Source organism: Channa argus, chromosome 4, assembly GCF_033026475.1.
Source record: "Channa argus isolate prfri chromosome 4, Channa argus male v1.0, whole genome shotgun sequence".
Taxonomy (NCBI): Eukaryota; Metazoa; Chordata; class Actinopteri; order Anabantiformes; family Channidae; genus Channa; species Channa argus.
In genome coordinates, this window is record NC_090200.1 from 30,180,667 (window position 1) to 30,207,425 (window position 26,759).

The 26,759-nt window shown below is 39.5% G+C and overlaps 1 protein-coding gene and 1 long non-coding RNA gene across 2 annotated transcripts; one reads left to right on the plus strand and one right to left on the minus strand.

The window, feature by feature from the left end:
* Positions 1–5,744: 5,744 nt before the first annotated feature.
* On the plus strand, positions 5,745–9,823 carry LOC137125816 (uncharacterized). Its single transcript, XR_010914213.1, has 3 exons — positions 5,745–7,904; positions 8,029–8,316; positions 8,416–9,823. It is a non-coding gene; the product is annotated as an uncharacterized lncRNA (long non-coding RNA).
* A 4,997-nt stretch (positions 9,824–14,820) lies between these two features.
* On the minus strand, positions 14,821–24,171 carry wu:fa25f02 (uncharacterized protein C11orf24). Its single transcript, XM_067500846.1, has 3 exons — positions 24,028–24,171; positions 21,693–22,020; positions 14,821–18,852 (listed from the first exon to the last, which is right to left on the minus strand). The coding sequence occupies exons 2-3, from the start codon at positions 21,856–21,858 to the stop codon at positions 17,888–17,890; spliced, it is 1,131 nt and encodes a 376-aa protein (XP_067356947.1). The 5' UTR covers positions 21,859–22,020; positions 24,028–24,171; the 3' UTR covers positions 14,821–17,887.
* Positions 24,172–26,759: the final 2,588 nt, after the last annotated feature.

Here is a 26,759-nt window from a genome sequence, read left to right on the forward strand (position 1 = left end):
GTACTGACATCCACAGACTTTTTCGTATGTGTAGTGAATTTGGTTTGCAGCAACTAGCAGCCTCTTCATATAACTTATTCTAGTGCATTTAAAGGTACAGTAATTGTAAGTTGTATGAAACATCTGAGTTTAACTACTTGACTACCAGATGCCCCATTAAGTTAATTTTTATTAATTTGTTGAGTTATTTAATGAATGGAAACATTTTATTTTTATGAATTAACAATATAATTATTTATGATATTTGCAGCTATTACTAACGAGATAATGATGAGCACCTGTGGCAGATGGAAGAGGGGGGACTTTAAGCAGGAAGAATGTAGGAAATGTGAGCACTAGAAGTCTTTGACCTCACATTAGATTAAGTAATTTTGCTCAGATTTTTATTTGTTAAAAGGAAACAAATAAGACAAATTGAAGTCAACAGAATCTGGGTTTGTTGCATTATGATTTGGACTGTTGACGTAGAGAAACAGAGCCCCATAAAGGTGTGCCATGTTTAAAGTTAGAGCAAAAATACTGGTCATACTGGGCTATTGTTAAACTCAGGACTCAGTGTCTTAGAATTTTACTGTTTACTGCATTAACCTTACACATCACACGGGTGACTGTGGCGCAGGAAGGTGGAGCGGTTGTCCATCAATCTCACAGTTGTTGGTTCATTCGCCACCTCCTCCCCAAGACGCTGAACCCCAACTTAGTTGCTCCTGTTGAGCGTTGGCTAACTGCATAGCAGCTCCCCCATCGGTGTGTGTTTGTGAGTGTGAATGAGAAGCAGTGTAAAGTGCTTTTCTACCTATTGAGTGCCAATAGGTAGAGAAGCGCTATATAAGTGCAGACCATTTACATCTTTTAATACATGTCTGATACTCAATTTTATGGGACCTCTGTGACTTAATGCATTCTTTCTTACAGAAGAAATAAGTCCCTTGTGTGCCAGTGTAAAGTACAAGCACTGTATAATCCTTTGAACTCACGAGTGACCAAGTGCTGGGAAAAGCAGAATCACTAGTTGTGAAGTCTCTTGCAAGGCACAACACAAGCTAGACACAGCAGTCGCATCACAGACGTCGTACTGTTTCCTCTCCAGTGCTTTGATTTGGTCTTCTGAAACTCTGCAGAGGCACATTATGTTTGTTTAAGGCTCTGCACATTTGATTGACTATGTCAAGGCATTTTCTTTGCCACCATCTACATGAGGCTTAGTAAACAAAACACACACACAAAAAAAAAGAGGTCATTGACACTACACCCAAGGCACTGATCCCAGATGCCTCTCCAGCACACTGCTCTGAAACTCTGCAGTGTGATACATTATTTTAAATAGATGGTATTGGGGGTTCAGTGAGGACCTTTTTCACAAAGTGTGTAGTAAATTTACCTCAGATGCTTGTGCATGTTGCCAATGTGAACAGGAGAAAAAGGTCTGGGACTCAGAGTGCAAGCAAATAGACCTGTGAAACACAAAGGCAACATTACCTGAAGAACTGAACTGAATACCAGACTAATAGGTAAAAGTGGGCCGCAGCCACAGCTTGGAGGTTAATCTTACCTGTCTAGATTGAAGGGTTGGCTTCACATATGAACATTAGACTGTAGTTATAGATGGAAGTGAAGGTCATCCCACTGGTGGGCCATGACAAACTCCCTAGCAGAATTAGCTCTGTGTATGAACCAGCGTGGATGTGACATTAAATAAAAGAGCCTAAAGCCAGTGCTTTAATCTCCTTTCACGTTAAGTACGATAAATCACACAGGCAAAACAATAAAAATGTGTGACTGGACAAGTTATAGGCTGTACTGTCTTCTACCATGTTGCCAGTTTTACCCTGGTTGGTCAACACCAGTTTATAAGGTGCAGTTGTGTGCAGCCTCGCTAATCCATCCTCCACAATGACATGGTCAGGGTGAGCACGTTAATGCATCAGCATTCCCATGAAGGAACCCGTCTACAAAACAGGACAGAAATCCCTTGTTACGTTAAACATTTATTTTTGTGTACAATCTGCATCCAAAAAAGTCCAGTCACCCTACAACTACATAGAAGTCTTTATCATGAAGCCTTGTGATCAGATGTCCATCTTGGACACAATGAATAATACATGTCTGTGCTTATATTTAAAAAGGCTGTTTCCCATGTGGAATAGAGGAGCTACAGTCAGTAAGCCAGTTTTGAAATGCAGAAAGGTTAGCATTGGTGTAGTTAAAATATAATGGATATGTAGAGTTGTGTATTGCATTACTGTTACTCTCTGCAGCAATGGCTAAAAAGCCAATGTAATCATATTACAGCATTTCTTTTCATTTCTGTGCATAAACTAATGTGGTAAAATCCACACAGTAACCAACTGTCCCTCCTTTCATTATAATGTTAACTTTGATATTTCCTTTTATTTGGCATAAACAGAGTCATAAAGTCACATGCCACATGGAAACTAGACTTCTGTTTGTAGTTCTCCAAGACATTTTCTCTCTCCTCTGAAAGGCTTGTTTCAGCACTAGTGCAGTTGCCATTGAACAGCACTTATATGAGTAAAGTTAGCTCACACTGTTAGCCGCCATTAGCTACACTAGCTGTAGGTGTTGACCTGCCTGCATCGGCTAACGTTATCTGCTTTTGGCTGAGCAGGCAAACACCACAGCCAACTCAAAAACAGGTAAAGATGAGACTCACCTGAGGGACTGTGGCAGCGGCTCTGCGCTCCTCCGTTTAGGCTTTACTGACCGGCCTCGGAGCTTCAGTGATCTTCACTAAGCCTGAGTGCTGACTGTAAGGCACACTGGGAGATGAACCGTACTTGGCCTGTAATGCTGAGCTTGGGAGGCAAGCTGAGGGCAAGGAAAACCTTCCATTACAGACAAATCGCTTTACGCACACACAAATCTTGGAAACGGCAGAACAGTAGTAATATCCACCCATAAAAAGACAGCCAATTTTGAGGGTTTTCAGCATTTTACTTTTACGGGGGACTGTGGCGCAGGAAGGTAGAGCAGTCGTCCACTAATACAATCTCAAAGTGTTGGTTCAATCCCCAGCTCCTCCAGTGAAATGTCAAAGTGTCCTTGAGCAAGATACTAAACCCAACTTAGTTGCTTAAAGTGAGCATAGCAGCTCCTCCATCGGTGTGTGAATAAGAATCAGTGTAAAGCGTGAGTCCCAATAGATAGAAAAGCACAATATAATTGCAGACCATTTACTATTTGATTGTTATACCTTCTCCAGATGAACAACAACAACCGCAATGGGGGGACAATCCAGAGGGTTGTGTCAGGAAGGGCATCTGACGTAAAACACATGCCAAATTAAACATGCGAATCGTGACAATTACTTCCATACCGGATTGGTTGGGGCCCGGGTTAACAACGGCCGCCACCGGTGCTGTTGACCTACAGGGTGGAAATTGGACTACTGTTGGTCAAAGACGAAGAAGAAGGGGAGAAAGGTGTGTTCGTAGGCAGAGAGAGAAGAGGAAATCCAAGAATGTAGGACTGACCGTTGGGACATTGAATGTTGGGACTATGACAGGGAAGGCTAGAGAGTTGATTGACATAATGCAGAGAAGGAAGGTGGACATACTGTGTGTCCAAAAGACCAGGTGGAAAGGTAGCAAGGCTAGAAGCTTAGGAGCAGGGTTCAAGTTGTTCACCATGGGTCAGATAGGAGGAGAAATGGAGTAAGAGTTATCCTGAAAGAGGAGTTTGTGAGGAATGTTCTAGAGGTGAAAAGAGTATCAGACAGGTTGATGAGTCTGATGTTCAATGTTGTGAGTGGTTATGCCCCAAAGGTAGAATGTGAGTTACAAGAGAAGGAGAAATTCTGGAGTGAGTTAGATGAAGTGATGCAGAGCATCCCCAGAGGTGAGGGAGTTGTGATTAGGACAGATTTCAATGGGCATGTAGGTGAAGGGAACAGAGGTGATGAGAATGTGATGGGCAGGTGTGGTCTTCAGGACAGGAATGCAGAAGGACAGATGGTGGTAGACTTTGCAAAGAGGATGGAAATGGCTGTAGTGAACACTTTCTTCCAGAAGAGGCAGGAACATAGGGTGACATATAAGAGCAGAGGTAGAAGCACTCAGGTGGACAACATCTTGTGTAGACGTTGTAATCTGAAAGAGACCAGTGACTGTAAAGTATTGGTAGGGGAGAGTGTAGCCAGAAAACACAGGATGGTGGTGTGTAAAATGACACTGGTGGTGAGGAAGATGAACAGGACAAAGGCAGAGCAGAGGACGAAGTGGTGGAAGTTGAAAAAGGAAGAATGTTGCGTAGTTTTCAGGGAGGAGCTGAGACAGACTCCGGGTGGTCAGGTGGTGCTTCCAGATGACTGGACCACTACATCTAATTTGATCAGGGAGACAGGTAGGAGGATACTTGGTGTGCCACGACGATAGGAGCGGTGGAAGAGGGAGTATTACTCGACCCAGGACCAAAGGCAGCCTCAGAGGGGACCACGACTTGGACAGGTGAGGAGTCCTGGGCTAAGGGAGGTTGTTACCGTCCATACTTGGCCCTGAAGGCCCCTAAGGAGGCCAGTACTTCAGGTATAGGCTCCCAGTCCAGTAGCCAAGATTTAGACCGTATTATCTCCTGTTGAGTCCTGATGGCAGGAGTGTGAAGAGGGTGTGTGATGTGTGTGTGGGGTCGTCCACAATGCTCTTGGCTTTGCGGATGCAGCGTGTGGTGTAAATGTGCATAATAGAGGGGAGAGAGACTCCAATGATCTTCTCAGCTGTCCTCACGTTCCTCTGTAGGGTCTTGCGATCCGAGACGGTGCAGTTCCCAAACAAGGCAGTGATCCAGTTGCTCAGGATGCTCTCAATTGTCCTTCTGTAGAACATGGTCAGGAGAGAGAGAAAAAATTCACCAGATTCCCTCGAAATATTACAGATATATGTTCATGTACAATGCTAGTGCTAGAATCATCAATAAGGCCTCTATCCCTCTTAGATTGTTTTTTACCCATAGATCTTGCTGAGCTAACTTCAATTATTACCTCATCTAAACTAACAACCTGTTGGCTAGACCCTATTCCAACTAGATTGATCAAGGAAGCTTTAACCCTAATAGATACATTCCTATTAGATATCATTAATCTATCTTCAGAAACAAGAGATGTACCACAGACCTATAAGGTAGCTGTAATTAAACTACTACTTAAAAAAAAACGTGTGTTTTAGCCAATTACATACCAATATCCAATCTCCCCTTTATTTCTAAAATCCTTGAAAAAGTAGTTGCAAAACAAATATGTGATCACCTTTACAGGAATAATTTGTATGAAGACTTTCAGTCAGGAATTAGAGTTTACAAAAGTACAGACACAGCACTGGTAAAAGTCACCAATGATCTTCTCTTGGCCTCAGATAATATGCTAGTCTCTATACTTGTTCTTTTAGATCATAATGCTGCTTTCCATACCATTGATCACAACATTTTATTATAGAGACTGGAACATTAAATTGGGATTCAAGGAACTGGATTAGGTTGGTGTAAATCCTATCTGATATATTTCAATTTGTTCATGTTAATGAGGAATCCTCCATGCACACATAGGTTATCTATGGAGTTCCAAAAGGCTCTGTGTTAGGACCAATACTTTTTACTTTATATATGTCTCCTTTAGGCAGCAATATTAGAAAACACATACATTTCCATTGCTATGCTGACTATACCCAGCTTTATCTAGCTACAGAACCAGATGAAAAAAAAACAGTTAATCAACCTTCAAGCATGCCTACTGTCAGGGTCTTGTTGCACTTCCTGTCCCTGGACTTTTATTTTGTGGCCCCTTCTCCTTACTTCCTGTCCTTGGTTCTTTTCCCCAGCTTTGCCCTCGTTGTCCCTCATTGTTTGCACCTGTTCCACCCTCTATTTAAGTTCAGTCTTCCCTTCACTCCCCTGCCAGATCCTCGTCATTGTTAATGTGGTCTCTGCCATTGTGGTCACTGTCTTCATCGTGGGCATCATTGTCATCATTATTACCCTCACCAACTCCACAGTAGACTCTGGACTTTTGGTAAAGCCTGAAACTTACGTTTCTCGAACTCTTGGGAAATCTGGACTCCTGCATCTTGGACTTTGGTATCCTGGACTCTGTGTTTCCTGTGTGGTTTTGGTCTGAGGTTTTGCCTTTTGTTTAATTCAGTATTTTGGTGTAGTCCATAGTTTTTCTCCGCTTGTTTTTATCCTGGTTTCTTTCATGTTTAGGTTTGCTTGTGTGCTCTTCAGTTTGCCAGTGCTTTATGTTGAGTTTGTTTGTGACTGCCTCCCTTTAGTCCTTGTGTTTATGTGCTTTAGTGGTTTAATGTTTATCTGTGCCTTATTTACTCAGTAGCCTCTGTTAGTTCTTTCTTCTCCTAGTCTAACTTATTCCCTGACCCTTAGCTGTGTTTATTATCATGTAAATGATTTCTTACAATAACTTTCAAATGTGATTTAAAAAAATAGCAATAAAAAAATTAGATACAGCTCATTAGTAATGGGCACTACGGTGAGCTATTTTTAGAACAGGCCCGCGGGCCACTGGCACCACGTTGGTGACCCCTGCTCTAGAACATCTTCCACTTACGGAACATTACCAAAATTAGGAGCATCCTGTCGAAAAACTAGGTCATGCATTTGTTCTAGGAGTTGCTAGAGGAAGACCAAAGAAGAGATTTATGGATGTAGTGAGAGACGACATGAAGTTAGTTGGTGTGACCGACGAGAATGCAGAGGACAGGGTTAGATGGAGGCCCATGATTCGCTGTGGCGACCCCTGAAAGCGAACAGCCGAACGCAAAAGAAGAATTATTCAAAGGATTTTATAATATTATTCTTTTTGGTCTTTTATGGTGGGAATGTGGTGTATTTCTACTTTGTTTTTACTGTGTTCATGCATTTTTTTAACAAAGCATTTTTTAATAGTTTAATACAATGACGATAAAGTCTAGAAGTCTAAAGTCTATGATTAACATGACATAATGTTCTGTAGTAAAAATGAAAACACCTACTGAGATGCCATGGTTGTCGCTTGGAGATGCACAACTGCTGTGCACCAAAATCATTAAAATGTGTTTACTAAATCATCAGTGCAGTAATCCAATTACTGAATGTCATCTGGTTTACAATTTGGGTCAGGAGACAGACCAACCTGAAACATGCCTTTGAAGTCAGAAAATTGAGTTCTCACAGCTTTTGCATTTAATAGCTCCCATGTTTCTCTCTTAACTTGTGTTTTCCTTGAACGTGAGAAACCTCTTGCTGTGTGACTGTTAGTGTGTGGTTTAGCTGACAACCTTGGGTGCTGCTTGTCACATGTTTGCGTACATGCAGGGAGTATTTAATGTGTGCAAATAAGCACTTTTCATGAAACGAGAGAGAAGTAGTCTTGTTTGGACTTTAGGTTTGAAATAATTAATTTTTGGTGAGGGCTCAAAGACAAAAACATTGGTAGGAGAACAGTTATTACAGTGTTTTTCGATAGCTTAACGACAGTGGACACAACTGGAATCACATGTGCAAAACTCTAACTACATTTTGCAATACCAACAGTTCATGTGGACCAAACTCTAGCTCGTTTTTCATAGTTTCAGCACAGTTTTCAAAAGTCTACACACTTATACCACGACTTTAACCACAACCTGCACAACACTGAGTGAGAGAGAGAGAGAGACTGACTGACTAAATGACTGTAGTTTTGGAAATGGAACAAGGAAGACAGGTTCGTGGAGGAAGAAGGGTGGCAGGGAGATGGCAGATGCGCGAAGGAAGACAAAGAGCTGTTATTTCAGATGAAATAAGGGCTACACTTATAGACCATGTCGTGAACCATGGTCTCTCATTGAGACAGGCAGGGTTGAAGGTGTAACCCCAAGATCCACAGTGTAATCTGTAATGCAAATTTTCCATCATACAAACCGGTGAGAGTTACATCCTTACAGTAAATGAAAACATTACAGGAATTTATTTTGTATTGCAATTATAGAATATTTACACAGATATATATTACAATAAGTTTCACTGTAAAATATATTTTTACAACAGGACCCAAAGGCTGCCCCCAACAGGAGGAAGAGGAAAAATATTTTCAGATGCGCAGGAAAATGCTATTGTTGACACTGTTGTTGTCAACAATGCAAAAACACTGCGGGAGATTCAAGATAGAGTGCTGGCTGATAATGATGCTGATGATGATAAATGTTACATTCTGTCAGCACAACAACTATTGCTTGAGTCCTACAGAAACACCAAGTTCCAATGAAACAATTATACAGTGTAGCATTCAAGAGAAACAGTGAACGGGTAAAAGAGCAAAGATACCAATATGTCCAGGTAAGATGTCTGAGGTTACATACACAGCTATAAAAATATTTACAATTAAAAAACACACTAGCATTACAACAGTAAAACTGTGCACTTACTGTTTTTCAGAGAGTAATGGAGGTGGAAGCACTGGAAACACCACATTCATTTGTATTTAGCGATGAAGCTGGATTTACAGTAACCTTGCCAAAACAGCTGTCACAGATTGGTTTGCAGCACATCGCAGATTTCTGGTTTTGTACCTGCCTGCATATTCACCCTTCCTCAACCCAATAGAGGAGTTTTTCTTTGCCTGGAGGTGAGAGTGTTTGATCACCACTCACATGACCAAATGTCTATTTTGGAAGCCATGTGTGCCAGATGTGAGGACACGAGTCCCGAGGACTGCCAGGGATGGATAAGGCACTCCAGAAGGTTCTTACCTAGGTGCATGGCAAGAGAGAACATTAGATGTAATGTTGATGAAAACCTGTGGCCTGATGCTAGAGAGAGGCAGGATTAGCCCCTCAATTATTTGTTCGAATTACAGTATGTACTTGTAGTTAGTCTACCTTTTTTTTCTTATTACTGTAATTACTACATACTATTGAAGCAAACTGCTAATTTTCATTTACCTTAAAGAATTGTTATGTTCTAAAAATGTTTAAAAATCATGTGAATGAATATCACTCTACTTTTTTGAAGAAAATATTACTTTGTATGAAGTCAATAAAATTGTTCAAACTGTAAAGATGAAAAGTCTGTATTTTCTGTATTGGTGTTTTATGCTAGTGTTTTTACTCTCAGTATGTTATATGTGACAGTGTGTGTTACCTCAGTGAGGGTTGTGCATAGTGTGGCTGCACTGAGCCTGTTTTGAGCCATGTGTTAAGGGTTGTGTTGCTTGCAATGAGTTTTGCAGGTGATCTGAACTGTTTAGCTCAGGTGACTGTTGGTAGTGCAGACTGTAGTTAGAGTTTTGCACATATAGCTCCAGTCGTGCTCACTGTCGTTTAGCAATCGAAGAAAACTGTAAAAGCTTTAGTGACGTGTTTTTCACTAATACTGTCTCTGTAGTAGACTTGTACTACACTTGCACTTGTAATGTGACTCCACCGTGTGAAGTTATCATTATCACTTATGTCCAATCCCATATTTCCCTATATTACAGTCAGTTTCTAAATGTTAATTTTATTTACATTTTTTGTAAATTGTTGAACTTTTCAGCTTGGGATCACTTAAAAAAAGATGTCTACTGTCATGATCTGACCCTCATTCACATCCTGCCCTGGACTTTTATTTTATTCCCCTTTTTCTCCACTTCCTGTCCCCAGATAAGTTCTCCAGTTTACTGTCATCATCAGTCACAATTGTTTTCACCTGTTCCCCTGCCTTTTTAAGCCCAGCTCTCCCCCTGTTCCTGGTTGGATCATTGTCTTTGTTTGCTGCTGCCATTAATGCAACATGCCATCTCCTAGTTTACCCAACTCAAAGTTCTTGGACTCATGACCCAGTGGACTTCTTGTGGACACTTTTGTGTCAGTCCTTCCCTGTGTGTGGGTTTTTTTATGATTTGTTTTCTAGTGTGTCTTGGTTTAGTTTATGGTTTGATGAATGTTCAGTTTTCCAGTTTTCTGTTATTTTTCAGATTGTTGTTTTATTTTCCATTACTGAACTTATGTCAGCTTTGTCCTCCTTTACAGGAGTGAATTTATGTTAGTTGTTTGTTCTTGTCTTTTCCCTATAATGGTTAATAAAGCCCTTTTACCATACACCCCTTCTCTCCTTATTGCGCTTGGGTCCACCCTAGCCTGACATCTTAAGGATACATTAAACATTATGTACATACTCTTAGTGTAGATATGCTGTGAGAAAATCACACAGCAATGTACAGTATCTATAGAACATATTTTATTTTTGACCTTCTTCAACTAAATGTTAGTGAAATTACAGTCATACTGTAATTGGAATTACATGCATATTGAAGAATTCTTTACCTTAGACTTTTACATCCAATGCCAGTAAGAATTTGAAGTCAGTTGATGTGTAATCATTGAAAGTAGTTGCAGTATAATTATGACATAAGAGATGCTATGCACAGAGACGACAAAGAGATGCTGTAGCTGATGAATGCTTCTACAAGTTTCTCATGCAAGTTGTTAGGAACACACGGCAGGACATGAGAAAAGGGCAGCAATTTCACCAGCCTTAACAAAGCACACAAGTGTACTAACTAATGAAATGAATGTTGAAAACACTGACATGGATCAAAATGAGCGTGCAAATTATAAAGGTGGCAGTACACACACATACTGCTCCTTGTGTGTTCCTCTCCAGCCAATTAACTTCCTCAGATCTTTAGACCAGGCTGATTCCTGAGAGGCAGCAGAGCGTGAGTTCACTGCGTTCAGGAAGTAATCAATCCCCTGCACATGGCTCTTTGTTTGTTTCTCAACTTCCTTGAAATTTTCTGATGTTACTCTCATGAATGAAGACGATTGGGAAATAAAGGGCAGAGCCATATTCACAGAAATTCACATGTAGCAAGGTATCTCCTAGGCTCCATTCACATTTTAATTTTTGCGTCCTCATCATGATTTTCTAACTGAAGTTTACTTGTTATAGTGTGATTACTGGATTCCAATGGCTTGTGTTACAGTTTGAACACAGTTTTCAAAACTCTACACACATGCACACTGTGGATTTACAGCACTTTGTTTAAATGCTAACACACTGCTGTCAAAACTGTGAACCACACATTCAAAAGAGAATACATTGCACATCACATTACACAGCCTTGTGCCTTTTTTTATTACAGTAACATTTTCAAATATATCATTATCAGCCAGCACTCTATCTTGAATCTCCTGCAGTTTTATTGCATTGTTGACAACAACCATGTCAACAATAGCATTTTCCTGCACATCTGAAAATATTTTTCGTCTTCCTCCTGTTGGGGGCAGCCTTTGGTCCTGTTGTAAAAACATATTTTACAGTCAAACTTACTGTAATATATATCTGTGTAAATATTCTATAATTGCAATACAAAATAAATTCCTGTAATGTTTTCATTTACTGTAAAGATGTAACTCTCAGGTTTGTATGATGGAAAATTTGCATTACAGATGGCACTGTGGATCTTTGCAGATGTGGTTACACCTTCAACCCTGCCTGTCTCAATGAGAGACCATGGTTTACGACCTGATCTATAAGTTTAGCCCTTATTTCATCTGAAATAACAGCTCTTTGTCTTCCTCCACACATCCGCAATCTCCCTCCCAGCCTCAATGAAATCATTCAAACTGTAAAGATGAAAAGTCTGTATTTTCTGTATTGGTGTTTGATGCTAGTGTTTTTACTCTCAGTATGTTATGTGTGACAGTGTGTGTTATCTCAGTGAGGGTTGTGCATAGTGTTTGGCTGCACTGAGCCTGTTTTGAGCCATGTGTTATATAGCGCTTTTCTACCTATTGGCACTCAAAGCACTTTACACTGCTTCTTATTTACCCATTCACACTCACAATCACACACACACTCTTACACCAATGGGGGAGCTGCTATGCAGCTGGCCAACACTCACCAGGAGCAACTAAGTTGGCGTTCAGTGTCTTGCACATGCTCAACATGTGACTGACAACTGTGAGATTGGTGGACAACCGCTCTACCTTCCTGCGCCACGGTCGCCCCAGTTGTGTTGCTTGGAATGAGTTGTGCAGGTGATGGGAACTGTTTAGCTCAGGCAAATGTTAGTAGTGCAGACTGTAGTTAGAGTTTTGCACATGTAGCTCCAGTTGTACCCACTTTCATTCAGGGGCGACTGTGGCGCAGGAAGGTAGAGCGGTTTTTCACAAACCTCACAGTTGTTGCTTCAATCCCCGGCTCCTCCGGTCACATGTCAAAGTGTCCTTGAGCAAAACACTGAACCCCAACTTAGTTGCTCCCGGTGAGTGTTGGCCAGCTGCATAGCAGCTCACCCATCGGTGTATGAATGTGTGTGTGTGTGTATGAATGTGTGTATGAATGTGTGTGTGATTGTGAGTGTGAATGGGTAAATAAGAAGCAGTGTAAAGTGCTTTGAGTGCCAATGGGTAGAAAAGCGCTATATCAGTGCAGACCATTTACCATTTAGCAATCGAAAAAAATAGTGTAATAGTGTTAATGCACTTTTAATTTGGTCAGAGCCTCGATGTGCGTGTTCCGTATACCCAGGAAGGATACTTCAATACAACAGTGCTATGTGTAAGCCCATAGATTTAGAAGAAATAAAAGGCATTAGTGTAACACTGATATAACTGACTGGGCTTTTCTGCTGAAGTGAATTGAATTCCCAATTAATTTTTTTTTTTAAACTTCCCGTCCTCCTTCCTATTAGACTTTTTCCCCTTCTTATATTATGTCGATTTTGGCATCAAATTTGGAACTGGGGTTTCTAATTAACTACACTTAAAGCTCCAATCACCATCAATCACCAACGCAAAAGGATACTGCCTTCAGCATCAGCAGAAGGTCTTGATAATAAGGAATGTTTTTTTTTTAATTATTATTATTATTTGGGAATAAGAGCAGGTTGGTCAAAACAGAGAGACACACAGACACAAAACCATTTACACTCACAATTACACCTATGGGCAATTTAGAGTAACCAGTACCTGGTGTACCTGGTGGAAGCCCATGCAAGCACAGAGAGAACATGCCATCTCCACACAGAAATGGTGGAGACACGAAGCCCACAACCTTCTAGGTGTGAGCAGAACTAACCACTCCACCCCCTGCTGCCCAAAATGTACTTTATTTAACCTATTTGGTATGTAAATTACAGTAATAGCAACAATTTTCATCACCTGTGGGCTGATCTCAGTGACAAGGTCGTCTCGGTCCAAATAACAGATATAAATTTTGGGGCATGTGTGTAAAACTACACTGCTATTAAAGTTGGTCACTAGGCAAGTTGACACTGGCAAATTAGTTAAGAGGTAAGCAACCACATCTGTGGCCATGGTTAAAGCTATCAAATGACTAATTGCATTTAGGTTAATCATATCTGGGAAAGGCAAGGCTAGTGTTTATACTTGTGTTGGGCTATTGCCTGTTCCAATCTCATTTGCTTCTTTGTGTCCATGCCTCTATACCTTCGTTTTTGTGATAAGTCTGTTTATAAGTTCAATTTCTTTTTCTTCTTCTTTGTTTTTAATTTTCTTCCAAGTGGTGCTATGTTACACTCACCAATTCCAAGCTACCATTTGCCTTGACCGGTTGGGGTGAGTAGAAAGTGGAGAGAAAAAAGAAAAGAGCATTGGAAAACACACAGCTCGAAACCTATGGACTCCTGCAGAAAGGTACAGATAACGGGAGACATAACTAACTTTGGTATGCATGAAAGATTCATCATTAACATGAACAAATTGGAATCTATCTCATAAATAATATTTAATTGCTTTAAATCACCTATTAAATTGCCCTTAGTGCAGTTCCTTTAATTCTAATTACATGTTACAGTCTCCGTAATAAAATGTTGTGATCAATGGGTGTCGAATACAGCAGTAAGGTCTAACAGAACAAGTATGGTGACAAGTCCATTGTCTGAAGCCAAGAGATTGTTGGCTACATTTAACAGCGCTGTTTCTGTACTATGATGAAGTCTAATTCTTGAATGAAAGTTTTCAAGGTAATTATTCCTGTACAGTTGGTTGCACAAGTGATTTGCAACTACTTTTTTAATAATTTTAGAAATAATGGGGATATTGGCTATTGGTCTGTAAATGACTGAAATGACTGGGTCAAGACAGGTTTTTTAAATAGCAGTTTGATTACAGCTACCTTATAGGCCTTTGGTACAGTTTCTATAGATAGATTACCAGTGTAAGGTTTGTCCATTCCAGGCTACTGTAGAAACACAGAAGCATAAAATAGCGACCTCATTTTAAGAGGTTAAAAACTCTACAGGCAACATTTAATATGCTGCAATACTACAGCTCAGTAATGTACTTTTGACAAGAATAAACATACAGTAAGGTTCACTGTGAACTAAGATTTTTTCTAAGTTGAAAACAAAAGCTAAATCACATAACACTGATTTGCAGGAAAATAACTAGAGCTCATACAACACTATTTAACAATGAAACCTATCATTTTACTTCTTGATTTAAAAAAGTTACAAAATTTTGTGGGAGGACCACTGTTTAACACATACATGAATTTTATTTGCGCACAAACGGAACCTAAACCCGGCACCTAAATCAAAAAGAGCTGTCTTTGTGTGAAATCCTAGCGTTACACTGTAACTACTGCACAGCTCGGGGCTAGGAATTTAACACTTAAGATTAGATAACATTGACTCACTCAGACACAAAGATCATTTAGTTTATTTTTGTTCTAAATATTCTTTGCAAATGAAAAATACATTTTCAAAGTGCATTAGTATAATATTGAGTTGGCACACAGCAGGTGTCATTTTTTGACACTGCACATTAGTCACTACATACACAAATCCACCTTGAACATAATAACCACTGTGGTTTCCATGATCTTAGTGAGTATTTTTTTTAGAGAATTTTAAATAATGACTGCAAACCGCTGCTTTCTGCTTCAATAACAATGGTGTCTTGTAAACACATGTCCATGTCTCCTGCATTTGCAATGCCAGACATTTGTATGTGAAGAATAAAATAAAAAACAAATAAGTTACAGGCATTACATCAACCTTAAACAACTGAAGCTTAAACATGAAGGTTGTAGCCCCCATCACAAAAGATCAATGTCAGACATATACAGTTGGTTGAACCCTCATAAACTTTACATGTTGCAGATATATGCATCATTTTAAAACTTTAACCATCTTATGCCATATGAGCTTTCATATGATACATAGTGATAATGGCTTTATGTTTCCCTTGTTTTATCATAAAATAATGTGCTTTAGTGACTATTTGGCAAATTATTATTAAACTAAGAAATTGGAAACAACCAAAAAACAACAACAAACTTTGAGCCACACAAAACAAGAATAGTAAGGAAATCAATTTAGGCATTAAACACCAACATAAATCAGAACACAAATATAAAACAATGACAAAATAAAAAACTATGGCCTAGTTCCCATCATACACAACAAACTGGCAAGAGACACACACTGCATAGCTGAAATGTCACTGCATCATAAAAATGAAATTATTACACCAAAAAAAAAAGAAAAAATAAAGAAGTACAGCGTTTGGGAAATAGCCATCTTTGCTGTAAACCACAATTAAATTACAAGATCTGATATTACAGTCCCCCCCCCTCCCCTCAATCTCTTACATGCCATTACTGGGCTTATTTAACTAAACACCACAAAACACCATCTACAGACACACTTCTTAGAATTAGAAACACTGTTCTCCTGTTTTCACACTATTTAAAAAATGTTGACCTTTCTGTGGAAACTCTACACACTAGTCCCTTCTTATGTCACTATCTACACCATCTGCTCATTGAGAGAGCACTGCCATATATTATTACCTCACGTTGACAGCTATAACACAATTAAAACACAGTTGGTGAAAACACCAAAAGTCAGTATTGTTCAAACACTTATCAGGTCCTTAGGATTAGTAGATAAAACAAGGGTCAGTTCACTTGTTTTGAAACAATGGACCCACAAAGACCTGAGGGCAGAGGAAGAGGACACAGGAGAGCAGGTGGATAAATGAGTTTTGGCTAAAGCTAATATCTGATGTCTGATGTTGATGAGATTCTCAGGCCTCGCTCAGATCAGAAATTGGATGCTGTTGGAGAATTTGATTTCTGTTGTTGTGTGCAGTAGCTGTGGTAAGTTTTTCACAAAAAGTTCAACAATTCTGAATGATGTGTGAAACCAGGACAATAGTTGGTATAGTTATGGGAAATGAGTCTGTCTCTTGGTGGGTGGTATTATATTTGGGAAATGTAGTTAACAGTGCCGGTAACAGTACGTAACAGATAAAGAAAACCTGTAAACAGATTCCTCCAGGAAGAGATACACCCACAGAGGGTTTAGATTAGCTTTGCACAAAAACTGGAAGCAGGAGAGGTCCTGTCACTCCATATTGTCTACTGTCAGATGAAGGAATTAATACTCCACAGAAAAGTTATTCAGACATTAAGTGACAACAAACAGCTCTGTGGTTTCATTAGTTGGCATTAGACTTGTTTCCTGATCAATTATTAGGCAATTAGTATCCTTTAAATTCCTTCTCATTTACGCATTGGCAAGGGCCGCGCTGACCTAATCCACCGGGAGCAACTACTTTGGTGTTAAGTGTGATACCAAAGGACAATTCAACATGCATCAGAAGTCAACAGTTTCTGCTTCTCAAAATCCTAACTTTATCACAGAGTACATGGTAGTAGTAGTAAAAAAGTGTGCCATTCTAGTCATTAAGGGAAAAGTTGTGCTGAAAAAAGAAAAAAACACAATGTTAATGTCACATAGAAAGGTCTGCAGATGAGTTAAAGACAGCAAAATCACTTTCTAAATGCGTTATGGTGTGCTAATTTAAGTTCAGAATTACTCTATTTTGTAGAAATGACGGCCAAAACAAAAATGATAAACAAGACTTATCCTGACACTTGTTAGTGTGAATGAGACCCACAGCTACTCCCATTTTTGTCATGCTAGAATCTACTTATGTGGTAATGTTTTATACAATTTGGTTAATTTCCAATGTTATGCATTTAGACATACTAACAAAAGAGTGGCTGTTCAAATATTTTGAATATCTGGGTCTGGGTTTATTGTAAATGATGTAATCCATTTGTTAGCCTTGCTTTTCAATTTTGAGTGAATTTGTTGTTGTAGTGGGCTTTTTATGTGGAATAGATTTGGCTTTGGCTTGTCCCTTCAGGGTTCATTACAGTGGAACATGTTCTGCACGTTTATTTGACATGAGCAATCCTGCTCACAACTTTCCCCATTTGTTTATCCGGGCTCAGGACCGGCACCAAGGTGGCCCCTGGTGGCTGGGCTCTACCACTGAGCCACCAGGCCCCCCATATTGTTATGTGGAATAAGCAGTACTTGCAATACTAGGAAAAGTCTCAGACATAATATTCAAAAATCTGATTTGGTCTTTTATACCATTTAAATGTGGGAAAACCTTACACAATGAGTTACATTCAAATTCATAACTTGTGCAAATTTCACAAATAGATTTTTGAAACAAAAAAACAAGGGGAAAAAAAATCCTTTTCAGTCATACGGAAAAAAATAGGTGCCTTGGAAAAAAAACCCTGAAAAACTTAAAAGATCTGATCCATCTGCTGAGCTTTGAAAAGGTACTGACTACATCTAAATTAACCACCTTAACATGAAGGACAGAAGAGTTACATCCAGGTAACCACCACTTTTGTTGCTTGATATCTGGCAAGAAATGTGACAAGCCAAACTCTTCATATTCCAGTGATCAATGAGACTGGAAAGAATAGTGTTAAGCTGCTTTACAGTTAGTTCAACAAGCCATTGGTCTGTTTAGACAGTTTACTTCTCCATTGGTGCCGTCCAACTGCAGTCCATTCAGACCTCTTCAGGCTTACAAAGTGCAAGCACAACAAACAAAACTAAAAAAGGGAACAGAATCTTCCTTCTTCACACCCCTGAGTCTGAGTACATGCCATTGATCAGGTAGTCCACCTGTGTATAGTCCTTCCGTCTATAGCTCTCATAAGCTTGTGAGACAAACACAGACACAGTGACCAAAAAGAAAAGCAGGCCAAAGAGCAGGACAGCCAGTAAAGACGTTGTGTCCACCAGCTCCCTGGTCAGTGCACCTCCTGCTACTTCTACCATGGCAACTCTTGTTCCTGCAGGATGACTGACAGGAGTAATAGTCCTGTTTGCAGGCCTTGTGGGTAAAGAGGGGGCCTGAATTAGTGGCATCTCAGTACTTGGGGCATCTGGCTGAGGTGAGGCAGAAAATGATGATGATGGAGAAGACATCTTTGTACCTGTGGTTCTAGTGGTAGTAAACACTGTGCTACCCTTCATAAGTGTAGTTGATTTTGCAGTTGTTGGAGGGTGTGGTGGGGGTGGTGCTGTTGTTGTTAGTGTCATTGTAGAGGTTGGTATATATACATTTGTAACTGTTGAAGTCACCAATACAGAGGTTATGTATTTATTCCTAACATGCTGTGTAGTGCTGGAAGAAACAGTACGAGTGCTAGTCAAGGAACCAGCATGAGGAGCTTGACTGGGTGAGCCTGTGTTAATAAAAGGATAAAGGGTTGTGTGCTGCATGTCTGTCTCTGGTGATGAAAGCTGAGTGTGTGGTGATTCTGGCTGCTGTTTGGATGCTGAGGATGGTGAAGGATGGTTTCCAACTTCTTTGGGTGGGAACAAAGATGCTGTAGGGTCATTGAATGTGTGGTTGGTTGAGGTTTGGATGCGGGAGAAAGATGAGTTGAGGGGCGAAAGCTTATTTGTATCAGGAGGGAACGGTGTCCGCTTGCTAATTTGGTTGAGATCTAAGAAAGAGGACAGATTCTTCTGTAGTGTAGTGGTCGTCACTGAGGAATCCTTAGCTTTGGCATTTTCACTGACACCATCATCACCACCTAGGGAACAACAGATTGCATGAATGTCCAAACTCAAAACTAAGGGATGAAAACAATTCATAACAATACACATTAGCTAAAAAACCAAATCCACTGCAGACCTGTACATGATTGATAAAAAACAAAACAATGCCACCTTAACAAACATTAATTACAAAGCATAAAAAGTAAAAACCCAATAGCAGTAAAAAGTAAAACATACAACAACACCCATCAGTCTTACCCCACACATTAACACTGTCTACTGCACATCCACTTACGTCCATTTCAAGATGTGCTGATACAACAGAGGAGAAAATACTATTTGTGGTAGTTAAGCTGCATTAGGAGACTGCATAGTTTAGGAACTTCCACAGCCACATTGCACTCAATTTCCCACAATTGCTCCTCTGCCCACAGATTTTAGGCTATAGTCTGGCGCAGGGGTCACCAACATGGTGCCCTTAGGCACCAGCTAGCCCGCAAGAACCACATGAATAGCCCGCGGGCCTGTTCTAAAAATAGCTCACCGTAGTGCCCATTACCAATGAGCTGTATCTAATTTTTTTTTGTTGCTATTTTTTAAAATCACATTTGATAGTTATTGTGATCTGTGTCATCACATAGATGAATATCATTAATTTAATTAATTATTAATAATGGTAGCCCTTCACATTAATCGGTAGCCAAGAAGTAGCTCTTTCAAAAAGGTTGGCAACCGGGACGATGATGAAAGGAATATGTCAAGAGTCAGCTGACCATATGAACAGTGAGACAGGTTTTTCTTGCTGAAACCATTCCTGCCGTTTGTACAGGCCTTTCAGACCCCCCCCCCCAAAAAAACATGCTTCCTATTTAAATGATAGGGGCCAAAGTCCAAAGTTCTGTGCAAAAAATGCATTAATAGGTTTCTATGAAGTCAATAAATGACCTTCTAAACAGTTTAGATCAAATAGATAGCTTTGATAGCTGGAGCATTTTTGTACAAACTACACTCTTTTTGTTACTTTCCTTCAACTGCAAATAATCAAATTAAATGCACCGGACACCAAAAACTAACTCAAGATATTCACTTCTTTTAAGAAACTCATGCTATTTAAGCCTCATATTTGAATACATTTTTAAACAGAACAATGACTGGTGTTTCTTTGAGGCTTGTATTAAAAGGAAGAATAATTACACCATGAAAGACTGTGGGCACCTTACTATTGCTATAACTTTAACTTCACTAAAATTTATTTTACTTTGCGGAACATCATTTTGAATGCATTTGAACTGAAAGCCATGCAGTTCCAGAGTCACTTACTGTGTTTTCAAACTGACAAACCTCCGGACTGTATCACTTTACATGTGTACAGCTTGCAGGAGGAACCATGTAAAGGTATGTCCTTTGTTTTTTTACATATTTGATGCTAAATATCTGCCCATGAAGTTAATGCCAAGTAAATTTTGATTGACTTTTTTCATATGTAGTCTGGTTTTTGACAAATTTTGTTTGCTCATCACTAATTTCTTTCTGCATTTTGTCTCAAGACAGCTTCGGTCAACTTAAGTTGTACTCTTGATAATCTTCATTATACAGGTGGATAGTGATAGTTCCTGATTTCTATATTCTTCCTTCTTTTATCACTTCACCCAGTGATTAATGCCAAGGCCTTTTTACATTTAAGGGAAATACTGAGTCAACGTGATTTTGCTGGTGAAGAAACATTTTTTACTCAGTTGATAGGTACACCAAGCTAAAACTAGGTCAGTGTAATCCAACAGTTCTAAATTCTGCTTCATTAAAGTGAAAACTGGCATTATTGGAAAAAAAAGGATCATTCAGGAAGTGGTCATGGTATTAGTATTGAAATTTTTAAAAGATAGCCATTCCTGGTCACACTGGTGCCTGCTGTTAAACGCTGTAATGTCTTTTTTAGGATCTTAGTAACGATTCTTGTAACGGGTCCTGCCTTTTGAAAGTTGACTAGGTGGGCTGCTATTTAGATTTACCCACTGTTCCTCTGTTTATTAGAGTTAATTTAATGCTTCAGTTTGGTTACCTTCATAGAGTCGTATTATTATTTTGGCCTTTGCTTTGCTCATTCATTTAAAACACTGTGTATATGTATGTATGTATGTTTTTTTAGGGGCTGAGCTGAACAGTTTAATGGCCACTAGGAGAAAGAATCTCCTGTGGAGTTCTGTGAAGCACTTGATTATTATCAGTCTCTGGCTGAAAGTGCTCCTCTGTGTAGCCAGCAGGCCAGGCATTGGAGTGAGTGGGAGGGGTTTTCCAGAATTGAGGAGTTTTAAAAAACATTCTCCTTTCAGTCACAACATGCAGAGGGCCCAGCTTCTCCCCCCGAACAGAACCACCCATCCTTATTAGTTTGTCCAGGCTGTTACTGTCTGTCACCTTCATATTCCTGCCCCAGGAAACCACAGCACAGACGATGAAGCTGGCTACCACAGACTCATAAAATATCTGCAGCATGGTGCTGCAGTCTCCTTAGAAGAACACTAGAACTTTAGAACACTAGAGCTGTGGCTATTGGCTGATGATCTGTGCTCTGCCATGTCAGTTAAATGATCAGCTTGATTCAAATTTGTATTGACATCTGGATTTTAATGAAAGCTTTCTTAAACTGTAGCTGATAGGTCTGCTTAACATATGAAATTGTGCAACCACACAAGCATATATTTCTTGCATTGTTTGCAGGTCTGCTAATACTGCATGTATTAAAAGCTGTATATCCGGGCCTAACAAATTATTTATTCTTACCTGATTCTTGTGAAACAAAATCTATTAGTCCAATAAAAGCTTAACTATTCATCTAATCTTACTGTTTGACATACGTTAATATTTGCATACTCACATGCATTGGAGCAGTTAGCTTTTGTCGAGTTGAGGTGCATTAAGACTTTTACTGGGGCATCTTTAGATGCTTTGGAGCAGAAGGAGTCAGTGAGGAGGAGCAGCAGGCAGAGGACTTGAAGACACACTGAAAGACTAAGCTGCAGTGGTGAGTTATACATGGACATGGTGGGTTGGAATGGAATGACAGACACACACACTACCAAACAACTACACACACTCAGCGGGCACAGTCCAGTGCGCACAATCAACTTGTACACACAAGAAGGTGAGGCTCAACTGAAGGATGAAGACCAGGAGGTCATGAAGGCAACATCCACTTTCTTGACCTACAAAAGACAACAACACCAACACAAGCATATGTGAACGGCAGCTATTAGAGCAACAGAAAAGATGCTGCTAGTACATAATGAAAACCAATTTGCAGAGATGTTATATTTATTTGTAATAAATAATGCATTGAATCAATATTGAGACCCCTCAACTGGTATATTTTACAGCTGAAATCAGTTGACAGTACTCTATCTTGAGTTTTATACTTTAGAGTCAGCTGTTAAACAGAAACCATTCCAAAATAACTGTTTCGAGGTGACGGTGGCTGAGGTAGTAGAGCAGTCGTCCACCAATCCCAGGGTTGTTTGTAAAATGTTTGTAAAAAGGCAGTAGTGTAATAAAATAAGATGCTCAGTGTACTTTTTAAAAAACACAAAAATGAGGAAACAGTGCATTTAGTAGGAATATTTTTCAGTTGCTGGTTTACCCTCCACAAACCAAATGTGAGGAATGTCTACCATCTAGTGTCCCAACAATGCAAGTGGTGGCTTACAGCACTGGTTTTCATCTCTGCTCCTAAAGTAACCCAGCCCAGTAACCTTTGTTTTTTAATCTTCGCACTGCTGATTACTTTTATCAGATGTATTTAGTCAATCAGGAGCTGGAAGATAATGTCATAGATGAGGATGGAGCAGGGAAAAACATAGTGAATTGGTATTATCTAGTTTCCGATTGACTGCACATACCTAATCCAGGTAATCAGCAGTTGGGAGGACAGAAACAGTTAAAAAACAAGCAGGGCAGGGGTTCTTGAGGACCAGGGTTGGAAACCACTAGCACAACCACAGTATTAGTAAACCAAGCGTGTGGCTTAGGGTTGCTGTTTCTGATAAAAAAAAATTTGGGCGAGGCAGGTCATAAACTGTCTGTCTCTGAGCCTAACCCTAACTGCTCCTGTGGAGCAGTGATTACAAATCACACTGTAGTTGTACTGAGCAGCTTCCAGGTGTGTGTGAATGTGATCAAGGCAATCCTAGAAACAATTGGAGGACTCTCAGTGAATCTGTCCTGAATAAATAAAGAATACAAATTAAAGTCTTAGTCCAAAAAATACTGAAACCCTCTCCAGGACTGAGCAATAGGCTAACTAATCCATGAAATGTAATGATTTTGTTCTGTACATTTGATTACAATATTAAACTTTCTACAAAAGAAAACAAAATCTAGCTAAAAGTTAAGCTGTCAAAACTACTTATTTTTGTTTCTAGCCATGTAAAATCAAAGTCAATGTCTAAATTCGTTCAGCCTCAGCAAAAGGAGACCTGCCCTAAATGTCAACAGGAAAACTTCACGTCATTCCAGTGTCTGTCTACGTGGAGAGAGGCTGTAAGTTAGTGCAGCGAGTCAGCATGAGAAAAGGATCCATCTCTATTCAAAGGCATAGTGATTAAATCTGCATCAGGAACTTTACAAACAAGACATTATGACATTTAATTAATAAGCAAAGACAGATCAAGTTAGTGTTTTAACAAATAGCAGGGGTTTTTTTTTAAAGTGAACCTCATAGTTTATCTAATTATTGTTGTTGGATCAGTGTACTATTAGCGCACCTCAAGACCTTATAGAATATCAAAGAAACCTAGTTAATGTACACCTGCCGTATGTGTTAGGTACTAAGCCAGAAAACAATTCATTAGAAAAACGCTTATAGCACGGTAACGCTAACTATGGTCCAAGTTCAACTAGCTAACATGAGTACCGATGAAGTATAGCCCTTATTAACAGAGTTGCTGTCAATGTAAGGAAACAAAGTGCTAAAGTAACCCCTAACTAAGTTAATTAACGGGGAGAAAACAATTTCTACAGCTAGTTAACATGGCAATACAATGTGGCTGCGACATGAGAAATGGTGTAAAGATATTTCCTCAATAAAAAACAGTAAACATCCACATTGTAGTCAGCTAATGCTAACAAACCATTTCTTCACGGTGTTTTTCTAGTAGTAATATCAGCTATAGTTGAATGGTCATTAGCATACAATTCCTATGATTTCGGCGACTTACCAAAGCTGACTTATGGCCCATAACCAAATCATGGATAATTTAAGGAGAACAGCCACAGAGCCAGGCTGAACTTGACACTTCCTGGTACGAGAAGCCAACCGTTCTTCTTCTTCAGCTTTATTTCTTGCAGCTGGCACACTTAGATATTACTGCCCTGCCCTCTGCACACAGGAGAACCTGCCCGTACACAGTGCCAATCCGAACTATATGCTGAGATTTTTAGTCTAACTTTATTTTTTTAATAGGTTACAAAATTGAAGCGGTGTTGTTGCTATTTTGTCAAAAGTGAGTGTTGGCCAGCTGCACAGTGTATGGTTGTGAGTGAAAATGGGTGAATAAGAAGCAGTGTAATGCACTTTGAGTACCGATAGATAGAAAAGCGTTATGTAAGTGCAGACCATTTACCAGAAAAACATCATCTAATTAATAAAAAAAATTTTCTATTTAGTAAATGATTTAACTAAATCTCTCTCCCATTGTAACCGAGGCTGAGAATTGAATCAGGTATTTATATCGGTACAGTAATGTCTATTCTATTTTAGAAACTGTGTCTTTGTCTGTTGCTATAGAGCTTTTAAAGTTCGATCTATCTCAGCTGTATGTGTACAAGTGCTTTAACCATTTTTTTAATTTATAGAGCATTTTGTAATAGTGCATTGTCTCTCACTGCAAACCTTTCCTTTAAGTGGGTGAAATTTAAGTTCTCTATGCTCCATGATATGTGAGACTGTGAATATGTTAGTTCCGAAGGTTGCTTCTAGAACGTTTCCTTAAACAGAGATTTAAGCATGGTTCTGGGATTGATCCCGTAATTCCGAGATAGTTTTTCCTCCAACCAATCATAAAAACCATTACACCTTTCTTGTCCACGTCCCCAAATCAGGGCAATCTAATATGAAATTCAAAATAATACACATAAACATTTGGAACAGTCCAACTGTTTTTACATCTGGGGAGAACTATTATTTATGGTTAATTCTAGGTTTGTTCCCTTTCCACAAAAATGTTGAAAATTACTTTATCTTATCAAAATAAATTTTAGTTATATATACAGGAATAGAAGCAAATAGAAATATTAACCTTGACAGAATATTAATGTTGTAACTATGACAGGGAAGGCTGTCATGATGACATGATGCTGAGAAGGAAGGTGTATGTGTGTTCAGGAGACCAAGTGGAAATGTTGCTAGGCTAGAAGCTTAGGATCAGGGTTCAAGGTGTTTTACCATGGTGTGGATGGGAAGAGCATTGGAGTAGGAGGTATTCTGAAAGAGGAGTTTGTAAGGAATGTTCTAGAGGTGAAAAGAGTATCAGGCAGGGTGATGAGTCTGAAGCTGGAAATTCAAGTTGTGATTTTAAATGTTGTTAGTGGTTTTTCCCCACAGGATGTGAGTTAGAAGAGAAAATTTGGAGTGAGCTAGATGAAGTGATGGGAAGTATTTCCAGATTTGAGGGGTGGTGATTAGTGCAGATTTTAATGGACATGTTGGTGAATGGAACAGAGGTGTTTAGAATTTGATGGGCAGGTTTGGTGTTTAGGACAGGAACGCAGAAGGACAGATTGGTAGAGGAAAGTGGACAAGGAGACTTGGCAGTGGAATGAGGAAGTTTAAGCGTGTATACAGAGAAAAAGGTTAGGTAAGAAGAAGTGGGACTGAGAGGAGTGAAGAGAGTAGTCAGGAGTACAGGGAGATGCAGCGTAAGGTGAAGATAGAGGTGGGCAAGGCCAAATAAAGAGCATATAACGACTTGTTTGCTAGGTTGGACAGTTAGGAGGGAGAGGTGGATTTGTACAAGGTGGCGAGGCAGAGGGATAGAGATGGAAAGGATGTGCAGCAGGTTAGGTTGATTTAAGATAAGGATGGGAATGTATTGACAAATACCAGGAGTGTGATGGGAATATGGAAGGAGTACTTAGAAGATTTGATAAATGAGGAAAATGAAAGAGAACAAAGCATAGAAAAGATGACTCAGCCTTTACATTGATCCTTATTCACCCATTCGCACTCATAATCACACACACACACCGATGGAGGGGCTGCTATACAGCTGGCCAACACTCACCGGGAACACTTCGACATGTGATCGGAGGAGCTGGGGGAGCTGGGTGGAGCTGGGGATTAAACCTGCGCCACAGTCGCCCATAGGCAATGCTATGACATTTAGATGTGTATTAACAGCACATTTTCGCAGAAGACTTCATAAAATCACTTTTTTAGTCAGGGCCACTTTGTCATCCATGTATTTCAATATCAATTAAGCTTCTTGGATGATGTGTGATCAATAGACAATGGAGTATGTCACTGTATGACCTCTCTATCTTGGGACATGGCAACATCACGTCTGCGTAGATAAACAAAGGTCTCATGTGGGGTTTAATTCCGCAAATTGGGTACATTTCTATTAAAAGGAAACATCACCGATGTCACCTGATGCCATATGCTTTTAACCATAAGTATTCACTCTGCGCAGGTGCACTGCAAAGCTCTTCCAAAGCTCTACACAACAGTACATACAACAATATACAACAATACTTGTTTTGTTATGTTTTGGTTTATGTATGTTTATTTCCGATTTCTAATGAATAGAAACAACAAACTGGCGTTTTCTCCCTTTTTCTTGACGCCTACAAAACCAACAAGGTTTGATTTGCCACATTGAAATAAATTATTATAGAAATGATACACGGACCATAATTATAAATAATTTCATTAATTTTGAGTGTAAACCAA

Coding starts and splice junctions, on each gene's coding strand:
- wu:fa25f02 (XM_067500846.1), bottom strand. CDS start 21,858: ATGTCCATGTATAACTCACCACTGCAGCTTAGTCTTTCAGTGTGTCTT. Junction 18,853..21,692: donor AGCTAACTGCTCCAATGCAT/GTGAGTATGCAA, acceptor GTTGTTCCCTAG/GTGGTGATGATGGTGTCAGT.